This window comes from Lathamus discolor, chromosome 1 (genome assembly GCF_037157495.1).
Source record: "Lathamus discolor isolate bLatDis1 chromosome 1, bLatDis1.hap1, whole genome shotgun sequence".
NCBI lineage: Eukaryota > Metazoa > Chordata > Aves > Psittaciformes > Psittacidae > Lathamus > Lathamus discolor.
In genome coordinates, this window is record NC_088884.1 from 61,492,138 (window position 1) to 61,514,695 (window position 22,558).

Consider the following 22,558-nt stretch of genomic DNA (forward strand, 5'->3'; position numbering starts at 1 on the left):
CACAGGTGATGACAGAAGCAAACATACTTTTTCTTACTTGTAGTGTGCTTCTACACCAAATTGTTGTTCATATGAAAGCCCTCATTGAGTAAAGCTCTCAGGAGTAGCTTTGTCCTTGAAGTCAATGGAGCATGAGCATTTATGTGTTCAGAGGTCAAGGGTGTCTCAAATACTTACCTGATGGGTTTGGACTTCCTCTAACAGTTTTCACTTGTGCAGCCTCCCCCTGGACTTCTTTGACCATTGTAGGACTGAAGTCTCCACAACAGCCACTTTCAACTTCTACATATGAATATACTTCAGAAATGGCTTGTGCAGTGTGATTAGAGTGACAAACTCTTTAGCACATATTCTGGTGATGGACAAGTCATAGAGATAATGCTGTCCACTAGTGAGCTTCTTTGAGCAGATGTAGCAATCTGATGTGCATCCCCAATGCATGTCCCACTGGAAAACTGGCTTTCTTATGGGGTTTGCTTTCGTCTTTGTGCAAGAGTGAAAGTGCAGGCTATAAGCAATAAAATGGATCAACTCTGATCAAAGTTTTGTTTTAAACTCTTTTGTTAAAATCCCACGTGGAGCATACTTCCAGCTTTGGGATTGTTTTATTACTAGATGCTCAGTGGGTGTTCTTTTGAAGGTAGAAATAATTGAAACCAGTTGGCCTGAGCAGCACAGGATTGCATGAGCGTGAGATGAAATGACGATTATATGAATATTCTAAACTGATCAGGAAGAACTGATCCAACCCACCAAGGCTGTAATTCAATGATAAAAGTACTTCAGTGGCAGTGTAGACTTGGAGAAATGTGTTTCCAGAAGTATTTGATTATGGTCCTGTGAAACAAAGTGCTGTCCCTGAGGTGTTGTTGGTAGGGACACAAGGGTGCAGGGAAGAGGGAATAGTGCTTTAAACAAGGTCACTTTAAACTAGACAAAGCACCAGGGGCACAAGTGGTTGGCATGGGTTAACAGGAACTGCTGAAATCAGCATCAAAGGGCCTTACCTTGTTGGACTTTCAGCTGAATTTCACCTCGTAGTGGTGTGAACCACTTGCTGAGAACTCTTAAATCAGTGGTCAATAAATGTTACTCATATTTCTCTAGTCTTTAATAATTTCTTCCCATATTACCTCACTGTACTTTCCTATCAAAACAGACCAAGTTTCTTTTCAGAGAAACTTACGTACATCATTCACTTTAAATTGAGAACTGCTGTTAATCTCAGTTTACATTCTTTTAAATGGATTACTGTTATGCCTCAATATTAAAAATATTATCCTGCCATATGATATATGTCATTATAACATGTCTTCATCTGGGTGGACAGAGCTATACTCTTTATAATAAATTTAATCCTGTTCTAATAATCACATGATTTGGGTCATAGTGAAGATAGCTGAGTGCATGTTTAAGTTAATATTGACAGAACATAATCCTCTCCTGGCTTCTGAATAGGACAAAAAGAAGGGGAGTTTCTGGCTGCAAGAATAGAAAATACAGAATTTCTTGAGATTTTAAGAAAGATTACCTATTTGTGTGAGTAATAGTATCTTCAGCATTAGCTGCGATTAAAAATAAATGTAAGAGGGAAATAAGTTCTTAAACTTGAGGCTATAAACCGGGTTTAACCTCTTGGGGCCCTGGAGAAACATTTTTGTAGTTTTATGGACCTACTTTTCTTTCACCTTCTTAAACTGCCATGGACAATGGAGTGCTGAATAGGATGTTTTATTAGGGCAACTGAGATTCAGTATTTAAAGACCATAATTTAAGCCTTTTGATATCCAGTTTTCAGAAATTGGAACTACCAACAGATATTTTTTGTGTTCAGGAAGCAAAACGAGACCACTGTTTGCCAGTGTTATTTTTTGGGGTTGTGATTTTTTTGGGTGACATGGAAGCAAGCCTTTGCAGAAAAAATTGTTCGTCTACTGATCATACAGCTCGTGCAGAGGAGGAGAGCATAGTGATAAATGCTCTGTGGTTCCTTCTGCCATTAGAAACAGTATGGCAAATAACTGGATAAAAATGGCCTTGTTTAACTGTGATGTGCCGGTACCTTTTGCTCAAGGCTAGCAGTTTGTAAATCGAAGAAGGTACCAGGAGATGGCAGCATCCACCAAGGCCGTCACACATCTCACATTTAATTTGTTGGTACTGCAGGACCTCGTCACCTGGAGATTGCTTCTGAATCTTCCATTTGAGTCTCCCGCCCCCCCCCCCCCCCCCCCCCCAGCCTCTTCATTAAATGTTAATACAGCAATCTGATTAGTTTCTGTCTGTTTGGCTCAGTGATTAAAGGTTCTTGTAAGAAAAAGGGCTTGCCAAGGTGGCAGAGTGAACTTGGCACTGTAAGCCTTATTTCTGTTTTTCACTGTCTCATAGGAAGAGTGTGGTTTTGGTTTAAAGCTCTATAAGCAGTGAATAGTAATTTACAGCTATGCATGAAGTGAATGAGATCCAGAGACTAGAGGAGAAGGATGGATTACTGATTTACAGAGCCTGTCTGACCTGTTTTGGAGACTTGGAGTTAGCTACTTGGAGTTAGCTTCTTGAAGCGGCAGAGCTAGAAGCTGTCCATTTAGTAAAGCTCTGAGCTAGATTTTTTAGAATCTTGAGAATGAAGCTAAATTTGTCCTGATTTTGGTGAAAGTTGGGAGCAACCTTTGCACGTGTTGATGTGCAGATGTTTTTTTTCCCCAGCCAGCTGATTTTGCAGTAGTGATCTGTGAGACTCTGTTCAGCTAGGCTTTCTCAGTCCTGTCTGAAGTTGGCTGTGTTTGAGAGGTGTTTGTATGCATACAAGCTTTAGGAGGGAGGGAAGTGTGAAGCCATTAATGCAACATATATTGTCATTTAGTCATTATAAGGACTGCTTCTGTTATTAACAATACATCATTTGCTGTTATTGCATTTGGTGTGTTCCAAAACAGCAAATGTAGACATGCGATCTGTTCTTTAGTGCATTTGTTTAGTTTGTTATACAAGATAACTTGAGAAGCTTTTATTCAATTATATCTGTGCCTCTTTATTTTTGATGGTTGATGGAGGTTTAGAAGGCTTCCCTCATTTGTTTTTTACTGTTATTGGGGATTTTTTGTGTGTGTGGTGTTTTGTTTGTTTCAATGGTAGAAATTTCAGTAATGTCTAAATCCTTCATCCCTCGTTATTTCTGGGAGGACCACTGAAGTACTGATATTTAGAATATAACCCTTAGAAATGAGGATGTTTTTTCATACAGCACATGTTGTCACGGAGCCGCTGAAGCTTATGCTGAGGTTATTTCCCAGCATTCAGGTTAGGCTAAAGGATGCCTTAAGATATTTTTCTTTCTTTTGACTTCTTCTGCAGAATGAGATATGGCTGTGTGGGACTGAGCAATAGGTTTCTGTAGGTAATGAGGTTCTCTGCCTTGGATCTCAGTAGAAGCGAAGGGATTTCCCAGTCACCACCCTCTCCTGGCCAAACTAACATAGAGCTACAAGTTGCAGCAGCTCCAGCTTATGCTGGTGCTATGAGGCCTTTAGATCAGTAGTGATTTAGGCATACCAAAGCACTGGCCTGCTGTTGCTTATATAGAAGCCATCAAAATCATAGAATCATAGAATCATAGAATAGTTAGGGTTGGAAAGGACCTCAAGATCATCTAGTTCCAACCCCCCTGCCATGGACAGGAACACCTCACACTAAACCATCCCACCCAAGACTTCATCCAACCTGGCCTTGAACACCGCCAGGGATGGAGCACTCACAACCTCCCTGGGCAACCGATTCCAGTGTCTCACTACCCTAACAGGAAAGAACTTCTTCCTTATATCCAATCTAAACTTCCCCTGTGTAAGTTTTAACCCGTTACCCCTTGTCCTGTCACTACAGTCCCTGACAAAGAGTCCCTCCCCAGCATCCCTATAGGCCCCCTTCAGGTACTGGAAGGCTGCTATGAGGTCTCCACAGCCTTCTCTTCTCCAGGGTGAACAGCCCCAACTTCCTCAGCTTATCTTCATACGGGAGGTGCTCCAGCCCCCTGATCATCCTCGTGGCCCTCCTCTGGACTTGTTCCAGCAGTTCCGTGTCCTTTTTATGTTGAGGACACCAGAACTGCACACAATACTCCAGGTGAGGTCTCACAAGAGCAGAGTAGAGGGGCAGGATCACCTCCTTCGACCTGCTGGTCACACTCCTTTTGATGCAGCCCAGGATACGGTTGGCTTTCTGGGCTGCGAGCGCACACTGCCGGCTCATGTTCATTTTCTCATCGACCAGCACATATATATGTATACACACATATATATAAAATGCCATCAAAATGACCTATCCTTTCTTCTTATGACAAGGGTGAATGGAACAGAAAGATGTCGGAGCTGAGTCTCATGCCTGGTTTTGACTAGCAGATAGTTCCCCTATGCAGGGATGTCTGTCCCTGTCCACCTCACACTGCTTGTGCTACATGGTGAGGCTGAAGCAGACAAAAAGATTCAGCTCTCCTAGTGCTCCCTGGAAGTTCATCTGACCTGCTACGACACAGCTTGTAAGGAAAGCAGCAAAACACATTACTGAAATAAAAGGCCTTTAAAGATTTTTAAGCTTTCTGCAGATGATGATTATCAGGAACTTTGTGCCAATGCTGTGGCAGAGTTTAATGGGATTTATCGAGGTAAAGTCATAGCCAGTCCTTCTCCGACAAGTTAATAAGATGGCAAAAGTCCTTTGAATACCACTGAAGTCTTTGAAATTGTGCAGAAGTCCTTTGGATTTATTGAAAGCTAATCAGTATGACATTAACAAAGAACAAAGCAAGTCAAATGAAGATGAAAGATTTGAGAAGTGAATTTTCTTTTTTCATTTGTGCTGGTTTTTTTCCCCCAAAATACTTGCCCTTGTTGAGATTTGGGTAACAGGCTTTGTGTTAACAGGCTGGTTTTAGAACGAAGTGGGAACTGTTTACGTGTGTTGAATTAGATCCTTTTATACCTTGTCTGTCAGGGTTTCCTTCTTAAATGCAGATTTGAACCAAGTTGTTAAAATACTCATTTAGCTGAGATTTGGCAATCTAATTCTTTCTCTGATGAGATGGTTTAAATATTTTTTACCTAGTTAACAAAATTTGATTAAAAACCGCATGGGTGTTTCTTTCCTCAAACTCCTCTTTCTCCTTCTTAATTGAGTGTCCAAAAATAGCCTGTTTTGGTACTCTTCATGCATTCCTCAAGAAAGCAGCATTCAGTACAAATGTGAAATTCATAGAGTCATAGAATGGTTTGGGTTGGAAGGAACCTTAAACACCACTTAGTTCCACCCCCCTGCCATGGGCAGGGACATCTTTTACTAGACCAGGTTGCTTGAAGCCCCATCCAACCTGGCTTTGATTGAACACTGCCAGGGATGGGGCACCCACAGCTATTCTGGGCATCATATTCCACCTAATCTGATCTCCCCTCTTTCAGTTTAAAGCCATTCCCTGTTGTCCTGTCACTACATGCTCAAGTAAAAAGTCCCTCTCCAGATTCCTTGTAGGCCCCTGTAGGTTGCTGCTGTAAGGTCTCCCTGGAGCTTTCTCTTCTCCAGGCTGAACCACCCCAACTCTCTCAGCCCTCTCAGGTGCTCCAGCCCTCTCATCATCTTCGTGGCCCTCCTCTGGACCAACTAAAGCAGGTCCATGTCCTTCTTATGCTGGAGTCTCCAGAGCTGGATGCACTACTCCAGGTGGGGTTCCACAAGAGTGGAGTAGGAGGGGAGAATCATCTCCCTCGACCTGCTGGTCATGCTTCTTTTGATGCAGCCCAGGACATAGCTGGCTTTCTGGGCTGTGAGCGCACACTGCCGGCTCATGTTTAATAATTCCAAACTGTTTGTCTGCAGCTGTTGGACTGTAAAGCATATCTTACTGTGTGAAGATGCAAAAATAAAATTAAAGCCGGGAGCACCTCCCTTATGAAGACAGGCTGAGAAAGTTGGGGCTGTTCAGCCTGGAGAAGAGAAGGCTGTGTGGGGACCTAATAGCAGCCTTCCAGTACCTGAAGGGGGCCTATAGGGATGCTGGGGAGGGACTCTTCATTAGGGACTGTTGTGATAGGACAAAGGGTAACGGGTTAAAACTTAAACAGGGGAAGTTTAGATTGGATATAAGGAGGAAATTCTTTCCTGTTAGGGTGGTGAGGCACTGGAATGGATTGCCTGGGAAACTTGTGAATGCTCCATCCCTGGCGGTGTTCCAGGCCAGGTTGGACAGAGCCTTGGGTGACATGATTTTAGTGTGACGTGTCCCTGCCTATGGCAGGGGGTTTGGAACCAGATGACCTTAAAAGGTCTCTTCCAACCCTAACTATTCTATGATAATGAGAAGTTGTCCTGCTCAACAGTAGAACCTCAGGAGATTGTGCACTGTGAAGTCTTGAAAACTTTATAACTTTGACTAACTTTAATCAATAGAGATGTCCTATTCAGATTCCAAGACAAGCTGAGGTTCAAGATACTTCCTATGAACTATATTATGGAAATTGCATTTGCAGGTACTGTTGATAGGGCCTTAGCATATGCAAAAGCTCATGCAGCAGCTTAAGTCAGTGTGCACTATTAGCCCGTGTGTGTAAAACCATAATGTCTTCTTCCATGGTGCTATGATGTGAAAGAAAAGTTGGTGCAGTAACCCGATTTTCTGGAGTTTAGGAGATTTTATGCTGGAGGTTGTGTAGAGCTGGGTCTGGGTTCATATGTATAAGCAACTGAAAAAGGTGAAGTGTCTGTGGTGTCATAAATCATTGTCATTGGATCTGTGAGAGCTGAGTCCCTTAGCCTTGCCCAACTGCAAAATCCCCACCTATCAGCTGTCCCACCAGGTGATGAAGGATGAGCACAACTGCTATCAGGTGGCTAGTTCAGCACTTCACTGGTGTGAGTTCTTTGTCCCTTCCTAGTTGTTCTCTACTAATGAGGTCTGTGTTACTTGATGTAGACCGCACCTTCCTTACGACCATATACCGTTTCCCATTTACTCAGGTGATTAGGTTGTATGGCCTTGCATAATGGGCAAGTGTTGAGATATTATAGTAAGTCTCATGAGCTTGCCATAACATGAAATTATTTTAGTGTCTTTGATATTGCTTAGTTTTCAGCCATGAGGAAGCTGAACCACCATTTTGTCATACCTTTTTCTTTCCCACCCCTAGAAAGGTAAAAATGTCTGTATCTAAGTTTGTTGAAAAAAGAAGCAGAGGATTAGGATTTCTGGTTTATTCTACATTGGAAAAGAAGCTGTTAGAGATATACTCTAAAAAAATAAGATAATGAAGCTATTACAATAATGATTTGTATAAGCACGCTTGCTTGAGCTCTGCAGTTTACAATGCATCATATTCTTACTATTCTTGCATACTATGCATACTATTCTTACTATGTATTAACTGCATGCACCTTCCAGTGGCGTTCTACAGAAATATTAAGTACACTTAAGCAGTAGCATCTTCATTGCAACTTCAACACAGCCAATGACACAAAAAAGCTTGAAGGCTGTTGAGCTTTAGTGGGTCCCACTTTAGTGTAGAATTCTTGCTTTCGAAACACCTGCAAAGAATTTTACTTGATTTCATTAGCAACAAGGAAAAAAAAAATAAATTCTATTTTCAAGCTTTTTCTTGCTTTGGAGGCTTATTGAAGAACGTGGTGGAAATCTTACATAAATTGGAAAAAGCAATAGGTTTCCCAGTGTTAAGACGATCACTGTGTTCTTAGCTCATTCTGCTGTACTTGGATGTTGAAAAGGACTTGGAACAGGGGTAATATGACATACAACACTATGTGATTTATGTCCCTCTACCTGGAGAATTTAGTATGGCATAATAGCTAATAGTCTGATTTTCAGAGATGCTCAGTACCAACAACCTTAGCTGAAATGAAAGTGGCAGCTGCTCAGCACAGCTGAAAATGGGGCCATGAACATCAGCCCTAAAACTGCATTCCATCATGTTTCTGGTTTAATGTCAGCATCTCAGAACTTTATTTAAACAGCATTTTTTTTAGTTTTATTATTTCTGTTACAGTAGGGCAAGAAAAAAACATCAGTAAGGATGTAGTTAATTTTTCATTTGAGCCTTCTGTCTCACTCAGCCTCAGTCCAAAATTTAACTATTTTGGAAATTTGAGGGCAATCTGTTTAGTCATTTTTAAAGTAGGCAAGAAGTGGTGTGGGAGAGAGGTTTTCCTAGTTTCTCCTGTTGTTGCTATATTACTTTTTTTTGTTTTTAAGCATCATTATGTTGAAAGCTGAAGAATAGCAGAATTCAGCGCTCAATTCATACTAGGTGGGCAACTGTATTTACTCAGGCCCTTCAGTGAAGCACTTTAGTCCGTTTGAAGATCTTGTCCTCAGTGCATGGTTCTCTATGCTTAGTCTAGTGGCAAACCTGAGATAACCAGACTTTTTCCTCATGTGCTTACAACCAGCAGAATCTGAAGGTAGCATAGAATTTAGCCTTTCTGTATCTTCTCTGCACCTGTGCTGAAAGGCCACTATGTGTGGCTGTGACTAAGGAGCGCTGCCTGATAATTTTTGATGGAGGACCAAAGGTAGAGACCTCAGCTTGGCTGTTTAGAATGGGCAAGTAGAATTATTTTAAGGTGTAACAAGTATAATGCTGAAAGAAGTGTGAGAAACCAAAACTATATGAAAACAGTTACCATATATGTATGCATATATGTATGTATAATTTCTAGTTGTTTGATGTTCAATGTTTGTCTCCCATTCCTGTTGCTGGCACTTGGAGCTAGGAGGCTGTGTGAGAATGTCATGGAGGAGCAAAATGCAAGATTTGGGATAGGTACAAATGCAGGGATGCAAGCAGGCTCTCTGAATTAGATTTGTGATGGTAACACAGTGGCTAAAGCAAATACTGAAATAAAGACAGGAGAATAAACCTTTGGTCATTTGCCTATTAGCACATCAAGTCATGGCACAGAGGGGAAGGTATTTTCAGCAATTTTAGGAGTATCTAAAAGTTTTCCTCCTTTCGTCAAGCTCATGAAGCAGGGAGGAACTGGTTTTTTTTTGGGTAAAGGGGTAGAAATGATACAGTATTAAAAAAAACCTTATAAACTTAATAAACACTCCCCACAGTAGTTGTCTGTGTAATGTTAGATGTATGATGATATGATATTGAGAAGTTTTAGTGGGGCTTGTTCATCTTGCAGTTCACTTCCGGCTCTCCCACACTGGCCAAATTCAAGCCAAGAAAATGACTGTACTTATTATAAAATGTACACATGCTGTCATTGCTTAAGAACTAAATTACATTATATAACTAATAATTTCACCTCAGTGTTTCCAGTGCTTTGACAGCATATCCTGTGTCAGGGAATATGGTAAATATTGAGGCAAACTTGTTTCATTATGTAAGTCGAATCTTGAAAGGTTTCGTATGCAGCCCGTGTGTGGGTGTATGTGTGTTTGTTTATTTGAGTATGTATCTGCCTACATAATCCCTCATCTTCTAGTCTACATATTTCCCTTGTCATAAGTAAAATCATATTAACCACTGTTAAATAGTAATACTTTACACTTATTATTATATAGTGTCTTTTATCCAAGTTTCTCATTCTACTTTAGTTATTAATTAATGCTTGATAATCCTGGTATGACATGGAAAATATTATCCCCATTAATAATGATTAAACAGACTCACAAGGCAATTAAACACTTGTCTATAGTGGCACTGCCATTGCTGTTCAAAGGTGTGTTTATTCCAAGTTCACTGTCTTCCTGTAAAATCTTAGTAGACATGAAGCATGTTAGCATTATCTCAGTGTATCTGCTTAAGGTCAGTGCTGGAAGTGGTTGCTTGTGTATGAGTGGGTGACTGTAACTTGCTGAGTTTAGATTAGTAACTATCTGTGCTTTCTTCATCCTTCTTTCTGATTCTGGTTATTTGAGATTCTTCTCTTGAATTAACAAGCTTGATTGCAAGATGCACTTTTTTAAGTGAGAACAGAGCCAGTTAAGTCAGTCAGAATTGACTTTGTAATTAGCATCATAGAATCATAGAATAGTTTGGGTTGGAAAGGACCTTAAGATCATCTCGTTCCAACCACCCTGCCATGGGCAGGGACACCTCGCACTAAACCATGTCACACAAATCATAAGAGTATAATTCTTATATTCTTGTTCTCATACTTTCTAAAGATTCCACTGTCCTTCTATAGGGTAGATACATAATACAGAACTGAACCAAATCCTATCCTGCAGTTCTGAAATGTCCAAAAGCTATCAAGACAGTATTTGATTTCTTTTCTTTTCCAGCTTAACCCACACTACCCAGAAGGTAAAAATGAAGGAAAAGCTTTGGTAAGTGGAATTTATATGTTGCATATGATCTGGGAAATACTGTATCTTTAACCCAACACAGCCAAACATATGAAAATCCTTCACAGCTTTCTTTTTGCTTACGTATTACAACTGCTGAGATTGTTTTCCATGTCCTGTGTAAGCTAGCATGCAACTCAGAAGTGGCATTACAGAATGTTTACCCTTGTGTAAGGCAAATGATGGGAAACTTACTTAAATTCTGCATCAAATTGGCATTAATTGGAAGTGATCTGCTTGGTGAATGCAGATATGAAATGCATTAATTCTTCCCAAATCAGATGTATTCATGGCAAATCCCACCACCCTTTTTAGCGAGGAAAACAAGAGACTAGCAAATTTGGTTACTTATGTGCCAGTACCAATTCAGAGGTTCTACTTGTGGAGACAAGCCCCCTTGGGTCATATTTGTCAGTCAAGTATGGCTCTAAATCTAAGAATATGCTGGGACTTTTTTTATTAGAATCATAAAATAGAATAATAGAATAGTTAGGGTTGGAAAGAACCTTAAGATAACTAGGTCCAACCCTGCTGCCATTGGCAGGGACACCTCACACTAAACCATGCCACCCATATTCAGTACTGCCTGCCTTGAATTACGTGTGAGCAGATATTCAGGCACAGGCTTAGTCTGAGCCCTGCCACCCTTCAGGCAGCTCAAGGATGATATCTTCACAAGGATCCAAGTTGTCCTTGCTGCAGTGTGGATGGGTTGGACAAAGGCCTTATGCACTTTGCTAGAAAGCAGCAGCCTTTGCCTTGTACTGCATCAAGAGTATGCTAGCTAATTCTAACTAACAAGCTAAGTCAGACGTGTTGTAGTTTATAAGGTGTGAAGGAAGTGGAGTTAAAACCCTGGGGAAACTTTACTGTTATTGAGACAACAAGTAGTCCAAAAAAGAATAATTCCTCCATCAAATTCATGAGATTGCCTTGAAAACGCTGAGACCTTCTTTGAAAAAAATCAGTTTAATTTCTTTCTGTTTGCCTTCTGGCTGTTGTTCTTTAAGAGGACACATTTTCAAGTCTTCCTCTGCATGGGGAAGAATTTTTTAGTTTTCATGAAATGAAACCCAAGATTCTTACATAATCACATGCCTTCAGGACTACAATTTTAATAAAAATGGAGACTTTTGTAGGAGTTGGCAACATTGGTTTTCCATCTTCCCGGGTACTTGGTATTAATGGCAATATAGCAATAACAGCTAAGCTGTCTAGAGAAATGAGAATTATTTCTCATGAAAATATGAAGTTCCACCAGTTGTTTCTCTTCTGTATTGGAATGACACTTGAAGCCTTTGGAGCTTTTGAATGGAAATCAAGAGAAGTTCTAGAATACCTTAGTGAGTAGGGTGCTCGCCTGGAAGTGCTTGGGTTCATGCTCTTGCTCTGTGAACATTAGAGCTTGTCTTGTAGGCATGGATCTAAGGTAACATTGTCAGTCACATCATGATGGTACTTCTGAATCAAATCTCCAGGTTATTCCCTACTTAAGACACTACAATTTGCAGAGCAATCTCAAAGCATCTAAACTTGTATTCTCTTGGATGAACATGAAAAGAATCACACCCCCTGAAAAATACCTACTGTGTTGTAACATTTCATGGGTGCTCAGTCTAGAAAATCAGACTACAGCTAGTCTGAAGTAAGACCTATAAACACGTGCATAGGGTAGGTGTTAGGCCCTTGTCACAAAGGATCCAATCTTATTGTTCCGCAGTGTACTGTTTAGATGTAGTATAGGGTTTGTACTTGTAGCAGTTCCAGTTCATCTAAATAGTTGAATGTTCCCTGGACAGGATAATGAAAAAAAGCACAAAAGTAACCTGAACACGAATGTCAAAGGTAACTTCTCTTAACAGTTTGGCTTAATCCATCTGGGTATTGGTTTCAACTAAAAACCCAGACGAGATAGATTAGGCAAATACTTCCAATGAAAATTAAATCAAAATTATTGACGATCAAAACTGATGTCCCTGAAAATTTTAGCTTACCCACTAAGCATTTTCTTCTGAAAAGTATTTTGAGAAAGAACTCCTAACAACGTTTGGTAACACCTTCACGTAAATCTAAGCCTGCAGGCACTTTGGGCATTGTAGAAATCCCTTTGGATTCTTCACCCCTTTATAGTCTTGTTGGAAATAGCATTAGTCAGCAATGACTATTTTAAGCCTTCATTCTGGCCTTGAGCAACTGAGGAGAAAAGCTTCACATCCCTGTGCAGGAATTTCTTTTAAGTTAGAATGATGCAGTAGTTTGAATTATTCCTCAAACATACAAGAATCTTATAATATTTGGAGTGCTTTAAGGGCCAGCTATGTCAGTCTTGTATCCAATAGGCACTTACCCTGGAGCACACAGGCTTTCTTTGCTCCGTGGTTTTCATCTTGTGTTTCTTCTGATAGGTGACCACCTGATTAACTGCAAAGGCATCTTCTTTTTCTCATTTGAAGCAATTACTTTTGAAATGCTGTCTGCAAAGTAAATCTGCTCTAGAGGGGAGGTGGAAGTAGACCTACCCCAGCAAAATGTGAAGTCTGAGTAGCAGGATAATGGGAGATGCCTACTTGAATCCTTCCAACCGAAGGGAGAAACTGAGCCTGCAGCCTGTGCTTTGCTTTTCTCTGCTAGTCTTTTGGATAAAAGGGTATGAGCTCCTTATATGTTGTCTCAGTTTTAAAGGTGGCAGAGCCATCTGTGTGTTTCATGCCAACCCTTAACTCCTAAATGTGTGATAGGGCTCCTTGTGCATGTTCGCTGCCTGGTTTACAAGTCGTCATCACAGTTGCTTAGGCAACTGAGTGTTAGGAAGCAGCAATGGAGGTTTTTCTGTGGTGCAGTAGTGGGCATAGACACCTAGGTTCTGCCTAGGTGCATCTTTTCTGCCTTGCCTTAAGTGACACAAAAGTCTGAAAGGCTTTTGGCCCCAGAGAACATAAATGTTACTGAAGTCATTAGAACTTTTGTTCCCAAGCATTAAAGCATTGTTTGGACTGCAATTTGCTGCTCATTTATGGGCTGCCTTCTTAAGAATCCAGCCAAATTGTCTTGTGAAACATTGCTTTCATTTCTGGTAAAATTTGGCCGTACAATAAGTTGATTAATATTCTTTATACATATTTTTCTCACATATAAACTCTAGAAGATTTTTTTTTTTTTTTTTAGTGGGGAGACTTTTCTGTGATTTAAAGGCATTATCAAAAAAAGGCTTCTTCATCTCTTGAAGTCTAGGAGATTGTAGTGTGTCATACATCAAAACACAGTGCTCTGTGTTACAGCTCCCATTAAATTTGATATTGGTGTATTTTATGCAGCAAAGTAGTCTATTATTTCTAATCACAGAAATGTGCAGCATCCAGAAGAATGCTATAAACATTGGGGAAATGTCAAGAGCAGCTGGGAACCTGGCATTTGTTAGTGCCTTTGTATTAAAGGCTGTCTTTGGATAGGTACCTCAACATTTGTCTGCATTTTCATGAGAGTGCACTAATCCTAGCCAGCTCCCAACTGGCTTTTATTGTTGATATTTTTCTTAGGGTTGAGACTGGTAGACATTTACTTTTCTTGTAAAGAAGTTGGACATCTTCTAGATGCAATTTGATGTATCTCCTTTGACTTCTGTTTATCTATATTTGTGAATTCCAGCCAACTCTGCAATTCAAAGTTCTTTTTCTTGCTTCCAATCCAGGTGATTATTCCCCCCCCCCCCCCCGATAAACATTGTAAAATCAGTTTTTAAAATTTATTTTACCTTCCAGCAACTAAGTATGTTTAGTTAAAATTTTATAATGTGGAACTCGGGTGATGCCGTTTAAACAACTAGAATGGGCGTGGGGAATTTATTGGGTTTTTTTAAAGGCTTGGTTAGGAATTAACCTGGCAATAAACAATCTGATAAAAGTAAAAAACAAGGCGAGAGGGGGGGCACAAAGAAAAAGAATCAGGTTTAAAATGGCAGTCTCTGCTTATATAAAGCCAGCAGTCAGGTCACTTGAGAGGCTGGGGGAGAAGGGGAGACACAGATGCCGGCACATTATTATTATTCTGCTGCTGCACACAGGTCTGAATCAGCTCTGAAAACGCATACATTGTTTCTTACAGAATGTCTCTGGCTCCTAACAACAGAATTGCAACGTGATGTCTCTGCTAAAAATGCGATGACTCACAAATGAGTCAACACTGAAGGTGTTATAGGAGGCTAACTGCTGTGCTGTCTGCCAGGGCTTCCTAACATGCAGGAGCAAAGGCTGGCCATTAATTTACTTGATTTTCTTTTCACATAGAATTTTTTTGAATCAGTCTAACCTATGGAGTTCTGCTCGTGTTACTGCTCTGTGAAAATGCTGGTTTTGTAAGAGCCTCCTAAACTGGGTTAAGATATTGAAATACCACATTGTACTGGATTTAACAGGCATCTTCAGAACTCTGGCTGCTATTAAATTTAATTTCTGCTGAAATCTGTAGTGCAGCTTAATGTATTCATTCAGGAGCAGGGCATTATCCTTGTCTATCTCTATGCCACAAGAGGTGTCTTCACCAATTGGAATTGTAGATTTGGTTTCTAAAAGAAAAGGTATTTCAGGTCTGTCATGTTTTTATATTGCTTTTTGCAGTTGAAATAAAGGCCCCTCCCAAGCACAACTCCACGTAAATCTCCCGGAATTTAGGTGTGATACCCAGCTGAGTTGAATAATGGGTATTTGGGATAGGTCACGATTACTAGCAAATTATATTAAGAGCTGTGAAGAAGGGTTATTTGCTGGGCTACAAGTCTCATGAGAGACAAGTCTGATTGTACCTGATTATTTTGTCTCCGATTACAAGATGGAATTTGTCTCCAGTTACATTTGTCCTTCAACTTGCAAACACCGTAGTATGTGTGTGTGTTCGTTTTTTTAAGCTTTTAAAATCAGTACGGTGCACTGCGAATCAGCGGTGGTAGCCCAAAGTTATGGGCTTTATTGTAAGCTTGGATCAGGTTTTTCACTCCTCACCAAAGTGGTTGGTTATTGTCACTAACTAGGACTTCTTTTTTGAACTCTCAGCCTTTGCTTTCCTAGATGAGTACCACCTGGAAGAGTGCCCTGACTGCTGGTAGGAGTATGTTAAGTTCCCTCTCTTGGTGAAGTCCTATTCTACATGTGGGTAGTGTGCTTTGCTTTACTGCTGCAGAATGAGGTTGGTCACTGGGGGGCCAACAGCCTTCTTGTTTGGTGGACACTTAGGTTTCTAGGCAGAGTGGGCTGATTCCACTCTCTGTATCACCTGGTATTTGGACCAGGTCATTTGAAGGGTGTAGGTCCAACTCCTGCCAGGCAGAAGGGGATCTGAATGTTCATTTCTTTCACCCTCGTGAGTGATTTAACCAGTGCATGACAGAGGTGATTCCACCTTCCTCACTTTGGATATTTATCTGATTTGACTTGCAACAGTCTGTCACTAGTTTGCCAGTAGTTTGGGACAATCAAAACCATTTGTTTTTTCTCACCGAATTTACTATTTCCTAATGTTGTTTTACCCACAGTTCTTACACTTCTCTACTCATAGCATGTAATTCACCTGCTTTTCCTTTTTGAAGAAGCCTTGGGAGTGCTTTCTTTGGCTGTCACTGACCACATCGCCAATATCTTTGAAACTGTTAATTTGCTTCCTTTTCATACTGCTTTAGGTTGAATTTTATTTTCTCTACATTTGAGTCCCTTTACTGTTCTTTATCTCCCTTCTCTTCATTTAATTTGGTTTTGCTGGCTGCATCTGCTCATAGGCCAGTTTCTTCCCTGGGCAAATGTCATCTTGTTCTCATCTGGTTAGGAATACAGTGCTTCTCCTGAGCTGATCATATTGTCTAATTAACTTGAAATATTCTAATACTTTCACTTCTTTCCACGTCCTCATTATAGACTCATCTGCTGATTCAATAATGGCTAGGTTAAGTGCAGTTTCTTATGACTGCTTACTAAATTAATCACAAGAAACTTTCTATGCGCAAGTGTGTGTGCATTCTTCTTCTCTCTCACACACAGAGGCATATGCACTCAGACATATTTCAGACATAGATATAATTCCATGTATGTTCATATCTAATGACAGTATTGCTTTCTCTCATGTACTCCGTGTATGTAAGTTGTGTTCAAAGCTGTCAAGCTGATGGTCACTTCTTGTTGCATGTTTTTTTCCAAGACTAGTGCTTAACACCAGTAATCCAGGTTGGTTTATGAGGTGTGTCTGAGCTCCTAAAAATACATTATGAGGAGAGTTCTGAGGTTTGTGCTGGAAGTACTGTACTGCTTTTGTGAAGGTCTGATTTTGCACAGCTAAGCTTTGCATTGCGGTTAGCAGTGTTGCAGACACTGTCTTGTCCTCTGTTGAAGTGGTCTTTGTTTTTAGACTAAAACCCAGCTCTTGCTCCTGTGCCAGGTCTGGTTTGACAATTAAGCTTGGTTGGCAGGATTTAGGCCTGGTGAACCAACTGTGTCGATCAACTGCATGGATGCAGTAGTTGGTAGACTAGCGAGTGGGTGAAATTGCAGGATGAACTTCTCCACAAAGCTAATGGTTAGTATGAGCTACTAAAGCACTGGAGACCTGACTTTGACTTTACTTCCTGTCATAGAAGCATGTGCATAATGACTTGTTGGGGGTGGTCAGACATTATGTCATGAGTGAGTATGACAGAGCAGAGTATGATTTTATATTAATGGTCCTGTATTTTGGTCTGTATTTTTCCCAAAGTCCCAGGGGAAAAATGCATAAAGTGGTGAAGTGTCCTGCCTTTTTGTATACCAGTCTTTACAGTTTGGAAATTATAGTAGAGTGGGTAGTTTCTGGGAAACCCTAACTAGATTTGAATGTAAGTTATGGGAAATATCAGCAAGTCTGAGATCTGTAAGAAACTCTCCTGTGCTATTCACTCCTTTACAGACCTGTTGAATTTTAAACTGCTTTTCCAATTTAAATGTAGGAAATAGATTTTCATTTGATGTTAGGCTGTGACTCATGCCTATTAAGCTGTTAAGAGGATTCTCTTATAGTTTGCCTGCCCAATTTGTGTCTCTTTCTGAATATGTAAAACTAAATATGTAAAGAAATCATAAAAAAATTTGCTATTTTCTCAATCCTCACATATAGATTTAGCTCTTTGTGTGATTTTGTCTAGTTGTGGGATGTGGTAGGATGTGGGGACTGACAGATGAATTTACTTGTGTGTGAAACACAGGAGATGGTTGCCCTTTGTCTCAGCAAGCCTTCCTCTCAAAAACTAGTGACAGTTCTCTAGACTAGATAAGCCTGAGAAAAACTTCTAAGAGTATTTCTTCCTGTTTTTTTTCCTACTTCTTCTATCCTTGATGGAAGTAATGGAATGGAAAGCTGGCATTTTTTAGGCTTGCTAATGAAAAAATGGATGTTATGGAAGGACTAAAAAAGTGCCTTGAAATTAGATGATAACTAGCTATTTTTACGTAGTTTCACTCATCCTTGATTTGGTTGCTTAATCTCAATTGGCAATATGAATAATCAAAGCTCTGCCCTTGATTATCCCTTGAGGTTTGGTTTTAATCAAGGTACTAATGCAAACCGAGTACAGCCTAGCCTCTTTATGTTGCTTCGTACATCTCTTCCCTAGTGGTGCATTATAAATCTTTATAATAGTATTTCAGGTTTCCAGTGTTTAATTTTTCTCTTTGGCTTTTGTCATTCCTCCTTTCCTCTCCCTCCGTGATATGTTTTGTGTACATGAAGGGCCCTGGGCTGCCAGTTTCTTAATTGGTTATTAGTCTTTTGTAATATGTGTAACTCAACACCCCAGAGGAGCAGCTTTTACTTATGCCAGTAATTCTGTTGGTTGCTGTGTGATTATGAGTAGAGACTCTGAATTACTCCTTCAAGCAAAGATAGGTGCTTAGGGATGGTAGCATTTGGAGTCTGTAAAGACAAAGGTATGTAGGTGACTGAAGATGAAGATGACTGCTTAGTGATGCTGGGTCACAAAATTCCCATGGACTTTCGGCAGACAGTGGGAGGAAGATCATTGCCTTAGATGTGCATGACAACACACCATTGTTGTGGCAACACAACACAACTTTGTAAATCTGTCACTTGAAAGTTAGGCTGCTTCCAAGGGAGCAAGCTTCTCCAGTTGCAGTGGGCAAACTCAAAGCTATGTTTGATCCAGCCTCCAATGCATTATCAGCCTGTGAAAAGTTTCCTAGCTGCTGCTTTGCGTTGTGCCCCATTCCAATAGCAAGCTGATCTTAGTGGAGTAGATACTCTGGCTTTTGCTGTTTGGAAAGTGTGCTGCTGTGATTCTGGCCATGTAAGAGATAAAAATGAGCAAACTTAAATAAAACAACAGTGGATTTCGGCAAATTGCTTACATTTTAATCCCCTCCCTCCTTTAAAAAATCAAATTTTCATTATTCTCTTCTTTTAACTTTAGCCCTTTCCGAATGAGCACTGTGTACTTACATCTGTTGGGAGTGAACAGGTTTTTTGAAGTTGGAAGTGTCAAGTAGTAATGTATACTGTACTGCAGTCTCTCTGTAGCCTGTGACCTGCTGTTGTTATAATGACTGTCTGAGACCCCATGTGCCTGGGGCAAAGTGCATCCTTTGTGTTACACACTCCGAAGCCAGTCATGGTACATTCTTACTAGAATGCAAAAAAAGAAAAAAAAGAAGCACAATTCAGATGTATTGCTTGTCTGCAAGGTAAATGGTGAATTTATAATGGGCCCTCATGCAAGCAAATATAACCCTTGTGCCTAATCAGCAGAGAGACGGCGACCTTCCTGCTTCAAAGAAGAAACGCCAAGCAGGGGAGAAGATTATGTATACTTTGGTCTCTGTGCCACATGGAAATGACATTGCATCTCTCTTTGAACTGGATGCCACCACTCTTCAGAGAGCTGATTGCCTGGTTCCAAGGTAAAAAAAAAAGGGGGTGTGTGGTGTGTGTAGAAGGCAAATAGTGCTGCAGTGACAGGCTTCCTTCCTAGTATTATGGAGGTGAGTAAAGCAGAAAAAATCAAAGACAATCAAGTATTGTCCTTCAGTTAAAATCTGAGGTGTGTTCATGGGTGAACAAGGGATGTATAAAACTTGGTACTGCTGGGTGAAAGAATTACAAGGATAAATCAAGTGACACCTAAAAAGAGTCTGTGAAGAGAAAAATTAGGGGCACAATATTGCACATACGAGGACAGAATTGAGCCCTGTGCACTGCTTGAAAAACTGTAGTGCTAATAGAGCTGAGTTGTTCCTAGCAAAATTACATGTATGGTAAACTGGGCATCTCTTTCCCTGACAGATCATGATGTCACTGACCACATTTGCTATTCAAATGAATTCAGCAAGTGGCTTCTGGGTTTTAATTGTCAATACTTGAAATTTCAACTGTGGTGTTTTGCTGAGATTGGCTAGATAATTCACTCCGCGTAGGTTGTCACCGAATGGGCATGCAGACACTTGGGACTAGTTGTTATGAGGGTGGATTTTAAAGCGGGGTACCCGCAAATACTGATGTATGCAGCTTTGAAGTGTATTTGCCATGCTAAATTTTGCCAGATAATTTGCTTACTTGAATTCTCAAAGCCCATCAGCATGAAAGGGAGAGCGTGAATGAAGACCACAGTGAATATATTTAAAAAGTAGAATTCAATTGTAACTGATTTCTCAGCTCTGCTTTTTGATAATACCATAGATTATCATATGGAAAGAATTTAGAAGAATCTCATGTCTGCTCCTCGTTCACTTGATCTTCTGTTGAGGACTGGTACTGTAAACGCTTGCTCCCTTGAACAGGGGTTTGCAGATCATAATGGTGAAGCTGTGAAACCTTGGTCAGTTTTACTTTCTGGCTTTTGTACTGTGACAGCTTGAAGGGGCTCATTACTCTGCAGAGAAAAAATAAGAAGAAAAGAATTGGTTTTATTCATGAAATGCATTTCTATTCAGATGGGATTTTATAACACCTTTATTTTTAATTTTTTTCTTTAAAGAATATTTTACTCCTAGGCTTATATAAATACTTAAAACGAGCGTTCTGCGTAATCATAAGATGCTGTTTTGTTCTTGTTGCAGCTCTGTTCTGGGTGAGAAAGGAGGAAACAAGGGAAAGGGGTGCTGCAGTATCTTTTGTATCTCCTTTATCCTTTTATTACGAGTGACTGGTGTGACTTGCGCCCTCAACTCTCATGTCATGGTCGTGTGTCGTATTGCATCCCACCTTGCCCACTTGTTGTTTGTTTTGTTCTTCTTTAGGAACTCCTATGTCCGACTCAGGCATTTGTGCACTAACACTTGGGTCACTAGTACCAGCATTCCAATAGATACTGATGAAGAGAGGCCTGTAATGTTAAAGGTAAGCACATATGTCTTGGGGTTGAAATCCAAAATTCATTCCTGAAGTTCTCTTCTGGTGATCTCACTTCTAACATATAAAATATGCATAATAATTAGGATACAGGTAAGGGAATTGTTTGCTCACATTCCAGATTGGGACATGCCAAACAAAAGAGGACAAGGAAGCTTTTGCCATTGTATCGGTTCCTCTGTCTGAGGTCAGAGACTTGGACTTTGCCAATGACGCAAACAAGGTTCTAGCATCAACTGTTAAAAAGCTGGAGAATGGAACAATAACCCAGAATGAAAGGAGGTTAGTGAGTTTTATTTTTTTCCCTCCTAAATTGGTATTTGGTTACTCATGACATCACAGTAATGGATAATTTGGTAGTATCTGTGAAATTGGGAGAGGGCATTTCAGTGCTATGAGTGCTGGTCTGGGGTTAGATTCCATCTCTGTCAGAGCATCCTTGCTGCACCTCAGGCTGATCGGTGTATCTCATCTGTAAAATGAAGGTAAACAGCACTTCCCCAGTTCACCGGCCACATAAAATGGCCCCAGCTCCCTGGGCAAAGGCAGAGGTGTTTGTCTTAATTTCCTTTGATAACACACTTCTGAGCTGTAATATAGGGGTCCACTGCATTTGATCCTCATGTTCAAGAAAGCCAAATATATGGTGGGCAGCAGGGCAGGACCCTTCATTTGTGAGGAGTTCACTGTACTGCACATTCATGATGCAAGAAAAGTAGAGGAAAGTCTGAGTGATCGAGAAGATGCCCCAATTAGTCCATTTCTTTTCTTACTTGTTTTTGACCTGTTCTCTTTTCCTATTTTGCATCATTTTGGTGCTTACCTTTGTATTCATCCGTGTTTCAGCTGTAGTGCTATTAGAATGTCTGTTCTTCACACCTGACCCTGAATTAGGGGATTTTGTTGCACATTGTAGCCAAATATATCCCACTGCTGGTGATTTAGTTCCCTACTTGTTTTGAGCTCTGTGGTAAACTGAACATTAACAGCATCTCTGGCAGTGTTAATTTGTAACTTCTATTCCACCGTGCATCATACACAGCGTTTTGCTGAAAACATTATTTTTTTGGTGATAAAACTGAATTTTGGCTGTCAGTTTTCAGTAGCACTTAGACCAGATGATTTAATACCAGGTGGAGGATTTATAGTAACAGGCAAATCTGTAATGGCTTGGGTGTTGGTACTCAGCCTTGAAAAGCCGATGGGCCATGTCATGATTGAGTTGAACCAGAGAGGGATATGACATAATCAAGGTGTGACATCCGTCTATTAGTATGGCACTGCTGTGTCACTGCAACCCAGTATTATCAAGTCTTGATGTTGAAAGGTTGGTTTAATACATTCGTAGAACATTTCACAGTGGTTTCAGAATAGTGCCATTATTTGTTTGTTCCTGTGATTTCCTCTGGGAAAAACCAAGCCACTCTTTTATCAGTCTTACCACCTTCCTGCTTAGGAAAGTAGGGGTCCCAGTAGTTTATTCCTGGTTGCTCCATCCTGCATCTGCCTTTACTACTTCTGTAGGGGGGAACCTTGCTGTTCTCCGCCAATGGGATGAGATTTTTAAAGCTGAAGCTCACTCAGAGGGTTTAGCTGAATAACCCAGCCCTCTTGTGGGTAATGGAAGTTTTGTGTTTGTCCCCCAGAGATGACTTTGAAAGTCTACTGGGTGTCTTCCAGCTGCTTTCATAGCATGCCTACATGTTTAGTAATTATAGACTAGATGCTGTCCGAGTTCAGATGATGCTTCCCCGGGGTAGGAGACATGCTGGGTTTTGCTTGTAAAATGTTGCTAGCACTTTTAATGGAGTTTCATTGAAATCTGTGGTCGTC

The 22,558-nt window shown here is 40.4% G+C and overlaps 1 protein-coding gene across 3 annotated transcripts in view; it reads left to right on the forward strand.

Annotated features, from left to right (window-relative positions):
- Nucleotides 1-22,558, forward strand: part of ITPR2 (inositol 1,4,5-trisphosphate receptor type 2) — a 261,899-nt gene that overhangs the window by 55,666 nt on the left and 183,675 nt on the right. For 2 of the 3 annotated variants that reach the window (XM_065673846.1, XM_065673855.1), the window contains 4 exons: nucleotides 10,292-10,336; nucleotides 19,124-19,278; nucleotides 20,614-20,713; nucleotides 20,847-21,007. In XM_065673846.1, the coding sequence (XP_065529918.1) occupies nucleotides 10,292-10,336; nucleotides 19,124-19,278; nucleotides 20,614-20,713; nucleotides 20,847-21,007 (461 nt within the window). The remainder of the gene's footprint in view (nucleotides 1-10,291; nucleotides 10,337-19,123; nucleotides 19,279-20,613; nucleotides 20,714-20,846; nucleotides 21,008-22,558) is intronic. The other variant, XM_065673864.1, reaches the window with a different exon arrangement.